Source organism: Rhipicephalus microplus, chromosome X, assembly GCF_043290135.1.
Source record: "Rhipicephalus microplus isolate Deutch F79 chromosome X, USDA_Rmic, whole genome shotgun sequence".
NCBI lineage: Eukaryota > Metazoa > Arthropoda > Arachnida > Ixodida > Ixodidae > Rhipicephalus > Rhipicephalus microplus.
In genome coordinates this window covers 361305216-361325841 of record NC_134710.1, presented here as the reverse complement: position 1 = coordinate 361325841, position 20626 = coordinate 361305216, and the positions used below count along the sequence as shown (strand labels likewise).

Genomic DNA, 20626 nt, shown 5'->3' with positions numbered 1-20626 from the left:
ATTACATCCTTTTGTATTCACTCCACATTTTTCAGTTCTCCAAAAATAGTACCAAGAAAAACACAAGAGTACGGCTACAGAGGAAATTGCGAAGAAAGGGGGTGATAAAAAAACCATATGAAAGCGAAACCGGCAATGCGATTGTCTGTGCATAATTGCATATGAAAGCGAAGCCATGTTCGTGGCGTAAGCACTCTCATCAGAAGGGTCAGATACACTGTCATCGATGTCACACAATGGCACCCAAGCGCCTGTTGTGGTCAGTTCGTGTTGTTTCGCATAGGGCCTGTGCGCGTTGTATCTGTTCCCACCAAAGTGCAAATTGTGATGTGCCATTTTTATTATGAAAGTGCACACTAAACATAGCTGCGCCGTGTCTTTTTTTGTGTGCCCGAGGCGTGTGACTGTGAGTAGTGCAAACGAAGATCTTTGGGTGCATATCAATCAGGAAAGATCACTGCAGGCTGAAAATAAGGAAATACTATCCGAACTTCGAAGAAAAGCTTGCAGACTTTCTTGAACAACGCTGTGTATGTTGGCTTTGGTAAGGTAAGAGTATGCAATGAAGGTGTATCAGAAAGTGTTATCACAGCCAGTGAAACAGGCTCACGGAAGCTAAACAGCCAGAAGAAAGAATTTTTTTTTCTTTTGTATGAAGAAAACTTGTGCTTGTCTATCCCTTTCTTAATTCTTTTTCTAATCATCGAAATAGGGTTGCATTACAGTTTTGTTGTTAAAATGTGGTAGCAATTTATTTATGAGCCTATTTATTAGGAACTCGTGACATTGAGCTCGATAGATACGTGTAAACACTCTACTTGAAGGCATAGTTTTTGTCAAGCTAAGCCAAATAGTACAGTCAAATTCCGCTACAACGAATGCCACTTCAACGAAATTTCCACTACAATAAAGAATTTTCAGTTCTCCATCAGCAATCCATAGGAGTCAATGCATTAATATTGCCACCATTGATGAACGAGCCACTGTAGCTCATACGCATTTTTGGGCTGCGAAGAAGAAGAGAACATCTTCGTTGCTCTGGTTCGAGTGAACTCCTGGCTGCAGGTCTTGTTTTGCTCGTGACATTACTGGTGGAGGAGCTGGGTACGTGTACTTCGGCTGTGTCGGCCATCGTGGAGACAGCTACATCTCCCAGAGCAAGAATCAGCCGCCGCCTGCGTGGGTTACCCCCTGAATTTGGTCTTTTGGCATCGACACCCAGAAAGATGGCAACTGCGATGACAAGACAGGTGGTCCAAACCAGCGATGCCCATGGTTCTCTTTTCGCCCATGTTTTTCACGTGCCACAGACACCAAAGCCGTTCCATGGAGACATCTTCGAGGATGTTGATGACTGGCTCAACCACTTTGATCGGGTTGCCAGTATCAACGAATGGGACGATGTTCGCAAGCTGCGCCGAGTTTACTTCTACTTGGAGGATTCTGCGAAGACGTGGTACGAGAACCACGAGGGCTCCTTTGCAACATGGCAAGAGTTTAGCCGACAGCTCCGTGACGCCTATCGCAACACCGAGAGGAAGGAGAGGGCTGAACAAGCCATATCCTGCAGAAACTAATGGCCGAAGGAACGTGTATCCATGTTTGTCGAGGACATGCTTCGGCTCTTCAAGCGCGCGCACCCTCCCATGCCAGAGGAAAAGAATATGCGGCATTTGATGTGCGGAGTAAAAGAACAGCTTTTCGCTGGGCTCGTGCGCAATCCACCGACGACAGTCGCCCAGTTCATCAGTGAGGCAGCCACGATGGAACGTACGCTGCAGCAGCGGTCGTCACAATACGAACGCCAGATCCCGGCCACCACATGCTCTATCGGCTCGGACAGCGAGAGACAGGCCCTCGCAAACTTCATTAGAAGTATCGTTCGGGACGAATTGCGACAGCTTCAGGCAGTGGGATCCCATTCACCTGTGTCAGCCCTCGCGGATGTAATCAGACAAGAAGTCCGGCAGGCCGTCACACCCCTGGCCCCAACCGATTCCCGAGGCCCCATTCCTGACATACGCAGTGGCATTGCGTTCCCGTGCGCCACCGGCTACAGATACTGCTATGCGGCCAAGATACCAGGCTATGCAGCCATTCCACGACACTGCTTCGAGCCCGCCTCTCGTCTCAAGGTTTTCGAGCCCACCCACCTATCTGCCGTCTATCTCAAGACAAACTGGTAGCAAGGCAAGCACGTGGCGCACCTCGGATAACCGTCCGCTCTGCTATCACTGTGGCGAAGCGGGTCACGTATACCGGAACTGTCAATACCGGCAACTAGGTCTCCGCGGCTTCCACCCTGATGCTCGATGCCCGCGCTACGGTGAGCGGCCCCGCGAAATCGAAGCCTATCTCACAGGCCAACGTACTCCTTCGACTATTCAGCACCACCAGTCGAGATCACCATCGCTTCGTCGGTCTACGTCATCCAGTTTGCCGTCATTGTCTTCCGCTCCTTTCAGAAGCCGGTCACCAAGTCCCCGCAGAAAAAACTAGGAACGGCGACTTCTGGGGGCGAAGTCGCGGCCCGGCGAACAGTAAAAGACCCTTTTTCGACGCAACGATCGGACGAGGACGATTCCGGTTTTGCAGAGGTCTCCGACAGCAAAAAGATTGTTTCTGCCGAAATTGCCGTCTTCGTCGTCAATCATGCTGTTAACGCCTTCGACGACACCGATGCCGACTATTCCGTAATGAGCGCCACACTGGCATCTGAACTGAGGAAGGTTACCACGCCATGGCAAGGACCCCAGTTGCGCACGGCACGCATTCGAATACGTACATCGACATTTGCGGGCTCCTTCCTCGTATTGCGCGTGTGCTCTCGGCCAGTCATTCTAGGAATGGACTTCCTTCGTTAATACGGCGCCGGCATCGACCTCCGTGAATTACTTGTGTCGTTCGAGGATCCTTTTTGCGCTGCAACTGACAGTACGCAATTCCCGAAAAGAGCGCTCCGTGTTACTGACGATTCTCTGACTCTCCCACCTCGAAGCAGCCTCTTTGTCAAAACAGAATTGGGACAGGACGTGTCTGACGCGGTAATTGCAGAGGCCAATTTGTCTCTCCTTATTTCACGACAAATCTGCGTTGCCCGAGGAATCATTCAGCCTAGCAATAGGCATGCTCACCTGCTGGTCACGAACTTCAGCGACGAATATCGCCACCTAACGAGACACGCTGCCATTGGATATTGTGAAGAACTTGCCGATGCCGATGGTCCGTCTACGTTAGCTTCATTTTCATCGAATGGCCACCCTGACGAGGCCTTCGCAAGCACTCTCGACGTGAACGAGAGACTACATTCGGCTCATTGAGAAAGCCTTTTGCGTATGCTCGGCTCATTTCAAGACTGCTTTGCCACTACGTCAAAGGTTTAACAGACACCACTTGCTCAACATCGTATCATCACGGAACCCACCGAGAGACCCATCCGACAACATGCCTATAGGTTGTCGCAAAAAGAGCAAGATGCTATACGTGACCAAGTCCAGAAGATGCTTCAGGATGACGTCATTCAGTCACCGACCAGTCCCTGGGCTTCGCCAGTTGTGCTAGTAAAAAAGAAGGACGATACGTTGCGTTTTTGCGTTGATTACCGTAAACTGAACAAGGTCACCAAAAAGGACGTTTATCCTTTACCCCGGATAGATGACTCGTTGGACCGTATACCCAACGCTAAATATTTTTCCTCCATGGATTTGCGTAGCGGCTACTGGCAAATCGCAGTGGACGAGCGTGACTGCGAAAAGACGGCGTTTATTACTCCCGACGGCCTGTATTAGTTTAAAGTGTTGCCTTTCGGTCTATGCTCAGCGCCAGCTACTTTTCAAAGAATGAGGGGTACGGTTCTCACGGGGCTCAAATGGCAATCATGTCTTGTTTACCTTGATGACGTCGTGGTCTTTGCAGACACGTTTGAACAACACGTCCAACGCCTTCATGCCGTTCTTCAGGCAATCAGAACAGCGGGGTTGTCTCTCAAACCCGACAAATGTCATTTTGGATATGAAGAACTGAAGTTCCTTGGTCACGTTGTGAGCCATGCCGGCATCCGCCCAGATCCCGGAAAACCCGCGCCGTTGCCGATTTCTGGGGCTCTGTGCGTATTACAGGCGCTTTGTCAAAATCGAAGATTGCTGAACCCCTCAACAAGCTAACAAAAGACGGTGTCTCGTTTGATTGCGGTCCCAATCCGTGCCATGCGTTCGACACCCTCCGAAACCTCCTTCAGGCTCCGCCTGTAAGGTCATTTTGACGAAAGCGCTGACACGGAATTACACACTGACGCCAGCAACGTTGGACTAGGAGCGGTATTAGTTCAGTGGCATAATGGCGTAGAGCGCGTGATCGCTTATGCGAGCAGAACGTTATCCCCAGCGGAGAAAAACTATTCTGCAACCGAAAAGGAATGCCTCGCTGTTGTCTGGGCCATAACAAAGTTCCGCCCATACTTGTATGGCCGCCCATTCAGGGTAGTTAGTGACCACCATTCCCTTTGTTGGCTCGCGAATCTCAAAGATCCCTCAGGTCGTCTAGCATGATGGAGCCTTCGGCTACAAGATTTCGATGTCACCATCGTCCACAAATCTGGGCGGAAACACACCGACGCCGACTGTCTCTCACGTGCACCGGTCTAAAATGCCAACATTGACCTTGAAGATGACGACACTTTTCTTTCTGCCGTATCAGCAAGCCGCTTAGCTGAGCAACAGCGTCACGACTCGGAGCTCATCCCGCTCATTGACTACCTGGAAGGACGCAATTCCCACCTTCCTCGAAGCTTTGCACGCTCACTATCCTCCTTTTGTTTCGTGATAGAGAGCTTTATAAAAAGAACTTTCATCCTACACAAGCTATGTATCTGCTTGTTGTGCCAACTACGCTTCGTAGTGACATTTTACGTGCGTGTCATGATGAGCCATCATCCGGACACCTCGGCGATACGCGCACGCTGCAACGGATACAACACTCCTACTACTGGCCACGTCTTTCGAAGACTGTGAAGCACTACATTCGCACATGTCGCGACTGTCAGCGACGTAAGATTCCACATTTACGACCAGCGGGACTACTACACCCAATTGGCCCACCAAAGGCGCCCTTTCATCAGATTGGCATGGACTTGCTGGGGTCATTCCCCTCGTTTTCGTCTGGAAACCGGTGGATTGTGGTCGCTACAGACTGCTTAACACATTACTGTGAAACCAAGGCACTTCCAAAAGCCACCGCAGTAGATGTCGCCCAATTTTTGTTAACAGCATCGTCTGACGCCACGGTGCTCCAGCTGTCGTAATAACTGATCGTGGAATAGCTTTCACTGCAGAGATGCTGCAGGAAGTCTTGCAATTAAGTGGCACAGAACTTCGTAAAACAACGGCTTACCAGCCGCAAGCAAATGGGCTGACTGAACGACTCAATAAGACAATTGCAGACATGCTGTCAATGTATGTGGACATCGATCACAAGAACTGGGACGCCATACTTCCCTACGTAACTTTTGCGTATAACACTGCTGTTCAAGAAAGTACCGGTTTCACACCTTTTCGCTTAGTCCACGGTCGCGACGTCACAACGATGCTCGACGCCATGCTCCTGCCCGACAACTTAGGAATATACCACATGGATGCCGCCGAATTCGCGCAGTGCGCAGAAGAGGCTTGTCAACTTGCTCGTCACCATATTCAACGTCACCAAACCGCATACGCGCGCCGCTACAATCTTCGCCACCGTGAAGTTATTTTTAAGCCAGGTGATGAAGTATGGGTGTGGATCCCTATCCGACAGTGTGGACGTTCAGAAAAGCTTCTTCGCCCCTATTTCGGCCCTTACAAGGTTGTACGACGTCTCAGCAACGTCACTTACGAGGTTCTCCCACAAGGCAATTCGAGACGTTCCCGTTTCACCCCGCAAACTGAAGTCATTCACGTTTTACGTCTCAAACCATACTTTTCGCGCTGTGAATCGCCAGTGACTGACTGACTTTATTGGTAACTTGGCGTCTTTCTTTTTGTTTCGTCTTTTCCTTACATTTTTCCAATTTTTCTTATTTCTCATTGAACTTTTGTCCCCACAACCAACTACGTTATTTCGCCTTACGCCATTCATTTTGCTTGCATGCTAATTTTCATCTAATTTTCTTTTCTTTTTTTGCCTTTGTGTACAGCATCGAGACGATGCTTCTTGGGAGAGGGGGTAATGCCACCATTGATGAACGAGCCACTGTGGCTCATACGCGTTTTTGGCCTGAGAAAAAGAAGAGAACATCTTCGTAGCTCTGGTTCGAGTGAACTCCTGACTGCAGGTCTTGTTTTGCTCGTGACAATATGCTCACCCCAACAAAGACTTTTTCTGCTTCCGTTCCCCTTCAACAAAATTTGACGATGCAAATGCAAGCTCAGATATTTAATGGCATGCAGTAAACACAACCTTAAACATTGTGATGCATTTCCAGAACAAAAAAGTATGTCTATAAAGTCTAAAACACACATTGGCACCATCAGAAACAGCAGCTCTTTACTAACCACAGTGCCGCCATTTCTCAATAGCGATGGCAATGAGACTGCCCTACTTTTGCCACCGACTTTCTTCCGAGCCACAGACAATCTGAAGCTGGAGCTCAGTTCCTCAGTCCATTGAGTTTCGTGGTTTCGTACATGCTGCTGCTGGGTGAAACTGCGGAAAAATGCTTTCGCTAAAGTCAATGCTTTTGGTTCTTTTCGCGCTTGGCCAGTGTGGTCACTCGTCAAAGCGGCTATTCGTCCGTGTTATCAACAAAATCAGTCAGCCGTGACTAGTGGATGATAAGAACAGCGAAGAATAAGGCGAAAGTCATTGCCCCTTGATACCACGCCTCCATATCAGTGTTGACATCGAATTTTGATGGCGGACAGCTGCTCGCGTTAACCTGCTAGTGCAACTGTTAGATTCGTTCACGAAAGCCATTGCGACCCTTGTTTCATCACGTTTTTCGACAGGGCGTCACTATGCATGTGCGCGAATCCCGTAATGACGCTGCTGGGAAAGAAAATAAAACAGCCGACACTTTATAAATTTTAGGAGTAAAAGTTCCGTTGTTTTGCTAGCTCAGGTCAGCTATATATTTTTCAATTTCACTACAACCAAATTCTACCTTCAACAAAACTTTTTCTGCCTCCTGTCAGTTTTGTATAGCGGGATTCAACTGTAAATACATTTTCTAATTCCCTTCTTCTCATTCCTAAGTATACTCCACTCATTGTCTTTAAGCAACTTATTTAAGTTCATTTTGAATGTTAGCATTTCTTTTTGGCAGGCACTTCTGATAAGCCAAACTCTTAATGAAACAAACAAATAGCCGTGGCGATTTCTTCTCAATGGAGTCTACTGCAAGTGTGTTTTTTCCCATATATGTAAGTTACTTTGGCAGTTTCTTTTTTTTTTAATCAAATCAACAAAGTCACCTCTCTTGTTACCATAGAGTAAATACGGAAGTTTCGTGAGCTTTCATATAGAGAGTGGTGTCACGATTTGAGCTTTATCAGAAATGAATATGACCAGCACAAACTTCTGTTCAAGCAAAAGGAAACCTATCGTATAAACGCGTGTAAGGGCCGCACCCCTGTATGAGCCGCACCCCGTTTTTCTAAAGTACATATTCGGAAAAAAATATATATATCCCCGTAAGGGCCACACCCACACTTTCGTTGACCCACACGTATTGAAAATGCGCACGCATGTGAACTTTTAAACATTGTCAATAGATGGTGTCAAAAAACCCAACCATCACCATCATTATATTGTACAGCGGCAGCAGTATGTCACTAGTATATTTTGTTGAAATTTGTTCATGCCAAGGTGCTCATGAAGTTTGCTAAATATTTCAACCCAGTGTTCATACTGCGGTTACCTAAAGGTTGAACCAGGATTTCATCCTTCGCGTCTCGCACTTCCATACGAATGTGCTGTCCATATCGACTTAGCATCACCAATCTCACGCCTCCGTGTATTATGGTGTTATCTGGTTCAGCCGTCTAGTTGCGCATGCCGTATTATCACTCGTGTTCTTGTGTGTACTACCGAGTGTGTACGTTGTGGCACGATGGACAAACACCTGAATAGCTACACGGCTGGCTACAAGTTAAAGGTGGTCGAGTTTGCTCTCAAGCACGGGAATCGTGTTGCCGACAGAAAATTCAACGTAGACGAAAAGTGCGCTTGACGATGGTGCGCGCAAAAGGAAGAACTGCAAAAGACCAACAGCCAAAAGCGTGCTTTCCAAGGAAAACCATGCAGGTTTCCGGAACTGGAAGAAGACTTGTTGCGCCATCTTAATGAAGTGCGGAACGACGGATATGCACTGACAACAGAGATGCTGCGCGTGAAGGCATTAGCCTTAGCATGTGCGAAGGGCATACTGGCCGGGACTTTCAAGGCTAGTGCTGGTTGGGTGCAATGATTCATGAAGAAGAAGGATCTCTCCTTTCGGCGAAGGTCCACATTGCGCCAGCGTTTGTTAGAAGACTACACCAATAAGGTGCTCAGTTTCCACAAGTACGTAATCGGCCTTCGCCATGAGAATAATTATCTACTGTCGCAAATAGCAAAACGCAGATCAAACCCCTGTGTGGTTTGACTGCTCGGAAAATTGCACAGTGGAACAGAAGGGCCAAAAGAGCGTCGCCAGGCGGACCACCGGAGCGGAGCGCCACCCCCGTATGTTGTGTTAAAAACAAAAAGAATTCCAAACGAAGTGTTCACCAAGGGAATTATTGTTCAAGCCCAAGAAAAGGATTGGATGAACGATGAGCTGGTTGTCGACTGGGTGAAGAGCGTCTGGCAAAACCGACTGGGAGCATTGTTGGCCAGACAGTCACATTTAGTGCTAGACAGCTTCCGCGGTCACCTGACCGATAAGGTGAAGGAGCAACTGCGCCGTGTCGGCACAGACATGGTCGTAGTTCCGGGCGGCCTCACTGCAATGCTGCAGCCTTTGGTCGTCAGCGTTAATCGACCTTTTAAGGCTGAATTCCGAAGGCTCTATACAGAATGAATGGCAAGTGGCAGCCACGAGCAGACGCCGACCAGACGGCTCAAGCGGGCACCACTTGCTACTGTTCCGGTACTGTCGGCGTGGAGCTCAGTGTCGAAGGATGTCGTATCCCAAAGCTTTAAAGTAACCGGCATATCCGACAGCTTGGATGGTGCCGAGGATGACTGTTTGTGGGAGGAAGATGCTCCGCAACACGCCATCGCGGACTGAGTCTGAGGACTCGTTGAGCGACGACGCTATATGCTGCAATAAACGTTGTTCGTTCGGTAGCTGGTACATTCTGTCTTTCTTTTTTTTTGCTTCAAAAAAATTGCGCGTCGCGTCTATGAGCCGCACCCTGAAAATTGGTCGTCGTTTCTTGAAAAAAAAAAAAGTGCGGCCCTTAAACGCGTTTATACGATATGCGAGCCCAGAACAAAATGAGTTTCCTTTTCTGATGGTAATGAGACTAATGACACTGTGTATGCCTTTCGACAGTATTATTAGGCAATGCCACAAATGTGGTTTCCACTTTGTAGTCATATGAAAGAAATCACCGTATCTTCCGGTGTATAAAGCGCACCTTTGTATAAGACGCACCCCCCAGTTTTCCCAAGTTTTCATGCAAAAATTAATATATAAGACGCACCGGTGTATAAGACGCACCTACATTCACTCACTTTCCGCAAAGAAACTTCATAACGTGCAGTTGAGCGAGCATTGTAAAATGCCGTACTTACGTTTCTGAGCGCCAGTCCGTAAGAAAACTTATACTACACCGAACGTGTGAGAAAAAATAATGCGCACCCACAGAAACGTTCCGCACGACTGCAGGAAAACATTTTATTCCTCAAAGCCCTCAAAGTCCTCGTCCTCCGACGCGCTTTGGAATAGTTCAGCGAGCTCTGGCGGCAGTGGCGCAGGGACTTCCTCTGTTTCCTCTTCGGAATCGCTGCTGCTGCTGTTGTCGTCGTCGTCGAGGCCAGGGGCTGAGGATGCTAGCAGGCCTGCCTTGCGGAACCCCGCAGTTACGGTGGCCTGTGACACCGCACACCAGGCTTCGCGCACCCACTTTGCGACCTCGCAAAACGAAGCACGCCTCATGTGTCCAGTTGCGGTATAGCTATGCTCGCCGTCGGACATCCATGACTCCCACAGGCGCCGCAGAATAGCCTTGAAACTGCGGTTCACCGAGATGTCTAACGGCTGAAGCATTTTTGTCATCCCGCCTGGGATAACCGCAGCGGTGCAGTTTTTTGCCTTGATGCGCTTCAAAGTGAGCTCCGTTATATGCGCCCGCATGCTATCCAATACCAGGAGGCCCTTCTTCGCATGAAAGAAACCGTCCGGTCGCTTAGAAAAGCATTTTTCAAGCCACTTGCCCATCATCTCTTCGTCCATCCAGCCTTTCACGTTCGTTTCTATGACGACACCAGGCGGGAAAGACTCTTTCGGCATCATCTTCCGCTTGAATATAATCATTGGCGGAAGTTTTTGCCCGTCGGCGCAACATGCCAGCACAACCGTGAAGTGCGCTTTTTCGTGGCCGGTAGTTTTGATGGTGACAGACTTGTCACCTTTCGGTGCCACACTCCTTTCCATTGGGATGTCAAACGTAAGTGGCACCTCGTCCATGTTTATTATATGGCTGTTGCCGATGCCATCGTCTTCAATGGCTTTCTTAACGAAAGCCTGGAATCTTTCAAGTTTGTCCTTGAAATCTGCTGGCAGATTCTGGCACATGCTCGTGCGGGCCCTCATCGCCAGCGCTTTGCGGCGCATAAATCTGGAGCACCAGGACGGCCCGCCAACAAAATCAACGGCACCCACCTCCTTAGCTAGCGCCTGCGCTTTGAGACGCAGCTGCACCGTTGGCATCGCCCTACCTTGGGCACGCTGCTCCAGTATCCATGAGTGCAGACGTCCCTCAAGGTCAGGCCATCATGCTTTCTTGCCGCGGTCAGCTTTCTTGTCACTCTTCATGGCCTGAAGCTTAGCAGTCGACTGTCGCCATGTGCGGACCATCTTCTCCGTGACGTCGAAATGACGGCCCGCTGCCCGGTTTCCGTAGTCCTCTGCATACTTCACAGCAGCAAGCTTAAACTTCGCCGTGTAACTTTTCCGTACTGCAGGTGAAGGTAACAAAGGCGCAGACCAACCGAACAAATGAAGTTGCAAATGGCGACTAGTCCAACTCGCTGAACGACAGCGTAGCGGTGGTAGCGGCCGAATCAGAACCAAACCGCCGAACCCGGCGCGCACCTATCGCCATCTTACGCCGATTTCACTCACTGATTTCACTCACAGCTCTCTATGGTACAGCCTCCGAAACTCGCGCAGCTTCAGTGAGCTGAGAACTCGCACGACGACATACTTTTTTAAATTTTTCCGTTTTATGTACTTTGGTTTTGTTTTAAAACTGTTGTACCGGCACGTTGAGTGTTCGTTATTATAATTATGATGCATAATTCGCATTGGACTGCTCTAGTGGTTTAAAAAAAAAAGACTAATGAGCATCAACACGAGTTTCTCCCAAAAAACTACCAAAAAAAGTGCGTATAAGACGCACCGTTGTATAAGACGCACCTCCGAAAATTTTGGAAAAAAACCGCGTCTTATACACCGGAAAATACGGTAAGCATGCCCGCCTAGTTCAAGGATTCTGAATCCGGGAGATTTCTGTAACGAGGAGGGGAGTGGGAAAGGGTCCCAATCGCAAGCATCAGCATTGCGGTCTCATAATGGCTTGGAGTGGCCGAACACATGAGGGTAGGGTTTCCCACTAAGGTGAGAGTCTCAAGTACTCCCGCGATTTCGCGCCATAAAAACAACTAGCAAAATCTATTTCCATCAAAACAACTCGCGTATGTCTTCCTGGGATACACGTCGCACGTGAACGGACAAGATGGCACAGCTGGCTGCCACGAAAGCACGGGTCAAAGCTTTGCTTGCTACTAGATTCCTGTGACAGAAACACCAAAACATTTCAAGCCTTTTTTAGGTTTTTACTGCCTTTATTCTACTACTGCGTTAACTGCGTGTCCTGGGAGCTCTTAGATCGCTATCGCATCGCTGCGACTGCGGTTTTGTGTGCAGTGCTTGTGGCAAACAGCAGTTACGCTTTCAACCCGCATGTGCTAGCTGTGCACATTCCCTTAAAACTAAGTCATTTTATGCCATTTATGGACTGGTCGATAGTTGTATGCGTGCACACTTTCGGTGTTCTGTGAGTTACGTCATTGCCATACATGATTGCGTCAAGAACGACTGTGGTTGGCAACGACAACCACACGCACTGTAAAAGACAGTGCGTGCGCTGGACGCACGTGCACTACCGAAGCTTCGAGCACGCTGCTCCCTGCGTTTGTTCGACGGTTTCAGTACTAAAGTTCATATCAACCCCCTCGATTAGGAAAAATGTTCGAAACATACATTCGAATTTCGGCCCAATCGACACAGTAGAATTTGGCTGGAGAAGTTCACGAATTCGTATCTGCCGCGGTTCATAAAAGCCTGAAACTGATTGACCTACATTTTGTCAATCGGGCTAGATCAAGCACAGAAATATCGATTTCCGGGAGACTTTCATGACAACCGCACAAACGGAAGAAACGGTCGAAATCCGGAAGACTTGGCAAGTATGTATCAAGAACCAGTCAACACGCTTCAACTTTCTTTTACACCCCCAGACGAGCTCGGTAATTTGTAGAGTAGACCGCAGCGATCGAATTTTCAGAATGTAATATTACAGAGCTGTGCGCCGCGCAGAGCCTCCACTTCAACATACGATTCCTGCACTCCTTGCCTATGCCCACCAATGAATGCTTCTTGCACACGCAGTGACAACAACTCGGCGATTGGCGACATGACGCAGCATGCAGCTCGTCGATTGGTCTAAAGCATGTCTCAACAAACAGTAGTGAAGTTAACGACGGTTCCTGTTCCCACCCAAAGCTATGACATAGCTATTCAATCACGACAGTTGCGAAACTCCCCATAGGCTCTATAGAAATCTGCACACTTCACTGACCAAGAATTTGGGAGTGAGCAGATGTTCACGCCATCTGTTGAGCAGCACACTCACTATTAAGTGAATTATTTGTGTTTTGTGTTGTTGCTCCCAGACGGCACGACAGTCCGCTCTAGAAAAAAATTTAACACAAAAACAATTAGGCCACCTTCATGTCCGGGTTTCCAAACGCAGTTTTGCTGCAAATCGCTGTCGGCTGCAAATCGAGCGACTAGGCTGCGGAGAAGCATCGGCACCGGGTGAACAGTAAACAACCAAGCATCACAGCAACCGGAAGCGTGTCGGGACTGATCGAGTTCGCCCATGATATCAATCGCTGACGTTTTGTCACATTGCTAAAGTGGGTGGAGTTGCGGCTACGGCCACACCTTTTCCTCTCTCTGAAGGAGAAGGATGGCGAGGCCGCGCGAAAATTTGAAATCAGCTGGACACGATGTTCTAGCCCCTGTAACTTGCTTAATATAGCACGTATTCGCGAAATTCTTGTGGAAGCATGTTTACGAAGTAAAAGCGCACGTATTTAGCAGTTCTTGAACCTTGGGGCTATTTACTGGCCCTTTAAGGCAACTTCGCACTAGTGCAGCTAAGTTCAGTGGTGGGAATGCCTTCCAGCATTTTGGAGCAGCCACCTCGGTGTTTAAAGCATACATGGGCTTTTCATGATATACAGTGGACTCCCAGTAAACTAAACTCGCTTGAACGAAAATGCCTCATTAACGGACCTAAACGGACTCATACGGCTGGATTTATATGTGTTGTGCAGTAAAATTCATCGGTTAATCGAAACAGTGCTTATGGGTCACCTACGGTTAAGCGGCACAAACTTTAAACACAGCACAGACTAGCTCAGGCCAAAGATAGTCTCACAACCATGACAGCACCTCGAGACAAGCCAATCCAGTAGCCATTCTCGCTTGTGGTGGCTGTAGGAGTCGAGTCGGCGAGTCAGTTGTGTGTTAGGCCTATTCCTGCGGCTAAGTGCGGTGTATCACGGTGTTATTTCAGCCCGATGGAAAGGAAGCGGCCGCACCATGCACTCTCGCTTGAAAAAAAGCTGAAAATTCTTCAGGAGTCGCCTGCCCAAGATGGAAGTGGGGAAAAAATACAAGATTCCGAAATGAACGCTGTCGCGGATCTGCAAAGGCAGAGAAAAGATTGAAGGCACTGTAAAGAACGGAATCTTTACATCTAAACGGATGCGGACGGCGCCTTATAAACAACTAGAAAAAGTTCTTCTGTGGTTAAAGCATGCACGGAGTTCCAATTCGCCCAGAAGCGGACCAATTCTCGAGCAGAAAGCTCGAGAGATCGTCATGCAAACGGGCGTTGAGAACTTGGTCCTAAGCGATGGATTACTCACGTTGGGTACCATGCGAACGAAAGAGCACGGATGACCATGGCCATTTTCGAAAACTGGCTACGGTAGGAAGACACAAGATTTACGAGGCTAGGCAGGAAGGTTGTCTTCATCGTGGACAATTGCCCAGCCCACGGTCAGGTTGACTCCAAGCCATCACTCTGGAGTTTTTGCCAGCCAATGCAATGGCAGTGATCCAGCCGATGGATCATGGGGTTATTCAGAACATTAAAGTTCATTACTGCAGACAATTGCTCTATCGATTGCTGCTTTGTGCAGTCAGCGGGAAATGCTACAGCATAGATTTATTGGCAGCCATCCACATTTGGCCCCTGCCTGGGAGCAAGTGAAGGCAACAACAATATACAGATGCTTTGATTGATATGTGGGGTACGTCCCAAAACCACCATTTGATTATGAGACGCCGTCGTGGAGGGCTCCGGAAATTTTGACCACCTGGGGTTCTTTAACGTGCACCCAAATCTGAGCACGCGAGCCTACAGAATTTCCGCCTCCATCGGAAATGCAGCCACTGCAGCCGGAATTTGATTTCACAACCTGCGGGTCAGCAGCCGAGTACCTTAGCCACTAGACCACAGCGGCGGGGCACTATACAGATGCTTTCATCATGCTGGCTTTCAAGTGCAAGAAGCAGTACCTGATGAAGAAGAAAGCCCTGCTGATGCCGACATTGAGGCAGTATTCAGTGAGGTTGTGCCCTCTGCCCCTTTCACGCTGCAGGACTGATCAATTGATGAAAATGTTCGTACCTGGCGTGAGAAAACTGTTGAGGAAATGATTGCCGAAGTGCAAGATGAGGATTAACCTTCCAGCGATGAATGTGGGGACAATACTGCCAGTGTAGTGGCGCCACCAGACTGATCAGCTAAGAGACTGTTGAATTTTTCAGCGCTATTTTGAGCATAAGGCTTGTCCAGAATTTCTGGTTAGTTTGTTGGGCATGGGTGCGTACCTTCTGAAAACACAACTCAAGCTTGCCAAACAAACCACCTTTGACTCCTTTTTTTTCTCCAACTCATCCTCATGAGTACAGTGAGGTTCGTGCAATTTGAATAAAGGTTTTGATTCACTAAATAAGTGTACTTTGCTTAAATGAAACTTCTAATAAATAGAACAGTTTTATGGACCCCCTTCGAGCTCTGTTTGAGCGGAGTCGACTGTACACGAAGGAAGCAAATCTAGCTTCAATTTAGTTTATAGTTCCCTCAGATTGCATAATCATTTATACAAAAACAGCAAGCCCACAAAATAAGCACAAGATATCAACAAAAGCAGGATCACATACAGAAGCGGTAACATGAAACAGTGATGAATATTTCACCAACAATTAAGCTACCTGCAGCATGAAGTTCTAGCAGTGCACGCACACACTTATTTACATAAGTGTGCACATGGGGAGGCAGGAGGGGGCGGGGTGCAAAGTCAGCCTCACATTGACATGATAGGGAGGGGGGCGCTGCCACGAACCTTTGCCCCTCCCGCTGAATGGGAACCCTGAGCATGTCTATGCGACCCCCTCCCCCACACACATTGGAAGCTTTTTACAGTAAAACCTCCTTAATACGTACATCGCCGAGAACGTGGCTAACTGCGCGCTCAACGTAGTATCTACTAACCACCAAGTACCTATCTGCATCTCTTTACATGTGCCATCACCGCTAAAGAGGGAATAAGTACAGTGCCACGGCAAATATTGCTTTAAGTGCCCACCACAAAGCCATTTCTTTCTGTTTGCCAAATTTCAGAAACGACTGGCACTCTTGCACGGCCGTCCAATGGCGCGCGGTGGCAACATCGAAGAGCATTTCGAAACTACTGTGGAGTCTGGAGTCCGGCATGTGCAGCCAACGCAGCGAGTGACATAGCGACGAAACGAACATAAGCTGATGTCCGCAATAAATTTGTGCCGCGATCTGCTACTTAACGAAAACAGACATAGCAGGGAGCCGACCGTCTACTGGCTAGTTGCATGCAGCACTTCGCCTACTTGGCATACACACAGTGCCAAACCACTGGCGCCAACTCCGCTTCAGACCCCGCACAGATGCAGCGAAAAAGCTATTACATTAACGCAATGATGCGAGCTTTTCAGATTTGGGTGCACGTTAAAGAATCCCAGGTGGTCAAAATTTCCGGAGCCCTCCACTATGGCGTCACTCATAATCATATGGTGGTTTTGGGACGTTAAACCCCACATATCAATCAATCAATAAATCAATAAATGATGCGAGCTTTTTGCAAGCAATGCTCCAGCAATCCTGGCAACTGAAGCACGTTTGGGCTGTCGCGCTCTGAAAACGTGCTGTCTCGGTGTCCGTGATCCACAACACTAAATTCTGCAACAGCGAGCAACTTTCGTTTCTGCAAAGCGGTGCACGCTGAACACGGTCCCGTACAACGATCGAGGCACCTGTGTGCTCAGGTAGTCGCGAGCTATTAAAAGCATGCAGTAGGCTTAAAGCGACGATACGCCACACACGTAGGGTTTTTATCGGCGATGTCATACTGCTGCGCTTTTCTGTGGTCGCCACATGGCCATCGTTATTTACCCGTGATTACCAGGAAAGGCACCACCGCAATAGCGCGGATGTGGGAATAATTGGTCGGCTGATTCGAATAGGGAATAACTGGTCCGCGAATTCCGCACTCTTGCAGCTACGCCATTGCACTCAAATGCAGCAGCGCAAGTGTACAAAATGGCGATCATCACGTAATATATGAGTGCTGTTAGCATTACTCATATGAGTGCTTTCAACATTACTTTCGGTTTCGAAACCACCTTGTGGTGCAGCTATGGCACAAATCATACAAAAAAGACCCTTTTGGTGCAGTATAGCACAATAATTTCAAATTGGTACAGGTTGGCACAGTTTGCCACCACCGCAAGTCTCAAAGAAGAATGGAGCCATGCAGCCCTCTTCGCTTCTCCTCTGTTTTTTTTCTTTCTTTCCTCCTTTTCCATTTCTTTTGTCTTTCTATTTCTATTTTTCTATATATATTTTTACCTCCATTTCTTGCTTGCTTCCCCCTTTTTTTTTTCCTTTCAATTTTTATACGTGGTTTTGCCTGCGTTATGCCAAGGTGCTCTACATTGAATGTCGTCATAAAGGCACTAGAAGAACAAGAGGAAGAAGACTTCTCTTTGGTGTGAATGCGTGTTCAATAACCCACAGATGGCTACACTCTAAGAAATGATAAAGGTAAAAAAGGTGTTGTTTTGTGCCACAACAATAATCGTCATCTGCCTTGGGTTTCTTTCCTTGGAATATCGCCACGCGCCCAGCACTTCCAGGTCAAGAACGACATGTGTGTCATCAGTGTGGCATCGACCATACCTGCCAAGTTGAAGGATTCTGAACCACGAGGTTTCTGCAACGGAGTGAGAGGGGGGTGGCACTGATTGCCCCCACTCCCTTTTTGCACACGCGCGCGCGCACACACCCACACCCACACACAAAAAGGGGGGGGGGTAAACATTGACGCTGTGGTCTTATAACGGCTAGGCCTGGTCGAACACACAAGGGTACGGTTTCCCAACCGCAGCAGATAGTGCGAGTAGATGGTGCGAGTCTCAAAAGGGGGCGAAACTTCGTATCTTCAGAAGTTCTTTTAGCTACATTTTTTTAGCTACACTTTGGTAGCAAATAATGTAAATAAGGCGCTATTATCTAGTGAAAAAAAAAACTGTTTTTTACACCTACTAAAACGGTCCCTCTTTTCACAGTAGCCAAAGAGTTAATCTACCCCTGCGTTAGTGGCGTGCCCTCAGCTAGTAGTGGCTACCGATGATCGCACCGCCATGATCGCGGTTTCCTGCATGGCAGTTACAGAAAACTGTACTTCCATTTTAATCCGCGTGCGCAGGCCTTCAAAACCAAGTAGTTTTTTTGCTATCGATGACTGCATCAGCCATGATTTTGACCGTAACATTTGTGGAAAGCAACGTCGCTTTGGTCGAGTGTTGGATGAGCAGGCACTTTTGGAGTTAAATCAGTTATGTCATTGCCATACATGATCATGTCTAGAGCGAAGGCAGTTTTACCCGCAGCGGTTGTGGCAAACAATAACCACAGCTCTGACAGTGCGTGCGTGCACAAGCCACGTGCATCCTTCTGAAGCTCAACACACTGATCTCGGCCTTCGCTTGATGGTTTTGCTATTAATGTTCACACGACCAGTTGTGATGAGGAAAAGTGTTTGGAATGTCTGAATTTTGGCCCAATGGACATTGTGGATTTTGACTGGGGAATTTCAAATCTGCCGGTTTCACATCACTGAGAATCTACTGTACGTTTAGATTAACACCTCCTAAATTCGTTTACAATAAAATATGGGTTTGCAGAAAGCCTGGATTGGATTGGGCTGCATTTTTTTCAATGCGGCCAGATCACATACAGAAATTTTGATTTTCGGGAGATTTTCCTGACAACTGTACAAACGTAAAATCTGGTGAAAAAATACAGGAGGTTTGGCAGGTATGCACAGCATTCTTTATAGGAAAGTGGCCAGTGCCGAGTTTTCAAGAAAGGCGTGCAAGCAAGCTGGATGACGATTATTATTGGGGGACAACAAGACACCCTTTTTACTCGATCATTCTTTAGACTGTATAATATATGTGGTTTTGCCTGTGTTACACCAAGTGACAACGACAGCATACAACAGCCCGGCCTCCTGAAGTGCTCCGCCACACTTAAAAAAAGATGTTTGGTTAAGTAGTTCAAGTACTTATAGTGCACATTATTACCGGACAACAAGATTTCAGCAGCTCATAGTTTAGCCTGAAACCCTCATTAAGAAAACAAGACACATAGGCCTCTTTCAAGTTGCACACCTTTTCCAGTCCTGTTCGTGGGATAGATGTGGAAAGGTCTGCCGCAATCTGGTCCACAAGACGCTTGACGGTCACCACAAACCCTTCAAGGTCACGAGAATCGCTGTCCAGGCGTTTCTTCTTCATCACCAGGTTCATCACGTACTGGCGAGATTTCTTGCAAGTGTCCAGGAGCCATGCCATAGACTTTCCCTGTGCAAAGCAGCGGCAGCTATAGCCACTGAAACGACAAAACTCGAGCCAAAAATGCCCACTCACTTCCTCACACTGTTATAAACCATTTTAATCATCACATGCAAGCATTAAAATGCAGGGCTGGAAGCAGGAATGCTTCAAGACTGACATGTTTGTGTAAAACTTTCAGTTCGTCTTCTTATCAGTTGGACACCCCTTATGAAAAATAACATTAGTACCGCAACGAACATTGTCGAATTCCGCAGCCTTTTTCAATACTGAACTCACAGAAACAGTTGGACAAGTTGGTGCACACAACACACCAGCACACAAATGCAAACGACACAGGACGATGCACTCACGCTTCGTCCTGTCCCCTTTGTTTCTGTCTGCAATGGCTCATTTCCTGAGGTCGCAGTAAACTTCTGCAATGGTGGTTTTGCAAACATAGCCGGGTAAAGAAAGAGGTGCATGCTCTGTATTGCCCCTAAACTTTAAATAACAGCTTGACAAATCATGGGGCCTCACAACTTCGAAGGAAGTTGTGGGGCCTTCGAAGGAACTTCGAAGGAAGTTGTGAGGCCCCATGACTCCTTCGAAGTTCTTTCGAAGGCCCCACAACTTCCTTCGCAGTTGTGAGGCCCCATGATTTGTCATAGGCCCCAAGTTGGCCTATGGTGGAGGACCTGTGTCTGTAGACATGCATACAGTCGAAACTCACAAGAACGAAATCCAGAGAGAATGAAATTTTCACCGGAACAAAATATTTTCGATACACCGGTGAATGCCCATAGGAGTGCATGCATTTCGTAACTTCTGACTACAAACTATATTTCTACTAAAGTCACTCATTAACGAAATTTTTGAAACAATAGTGCAAAAATAATCTACTCTCGTAACATTAACTGCATTCAAAAACTGCTCGAGTGCATTCATCGTACACTTAAGTTGCACAAAACTATCACCACAATGCACTTGAGCAACTGATACCGTCAACGTTAAGAAAAAAAAAAAAAAAAGAGGGAAAGAGAGGAAATAGAAGAAAGCCTGGCAACAATGATGATGATGATGGTTTGCCGGAACTGTGACCAAAAACACCCGTTCGTTATGCAGACTCGTGACAACGTAATCAAATCTGCATCAACATGAAGTTCGCTTGTTGGCTTCTTCCATTGCTGCCACACATAGTCGCGTGCGTGG

General features: G+C 47.7%; 1 protein-coding gene across 1 annotated transcript in view; it reads right to left on the bottom strand.

Moving 5' to 3' along the window:
* Positions 1-20626, bottom strand: part of LOC119161105 (uncharacterized) — a 54743-nt gene that overhangs the window by 17314 nt on the left and 16803 nt on the right. Inside the window, exon 5 of the mRNA XM_037413441.2 lies at positions 19253-19444. Coding sequence (XP_037269338.1) covers positions 19253-19444 — 192 coding nt within the window. The remainder of the gene's footprint in view (positions 1-19252; positions 19445-20626) is intronic.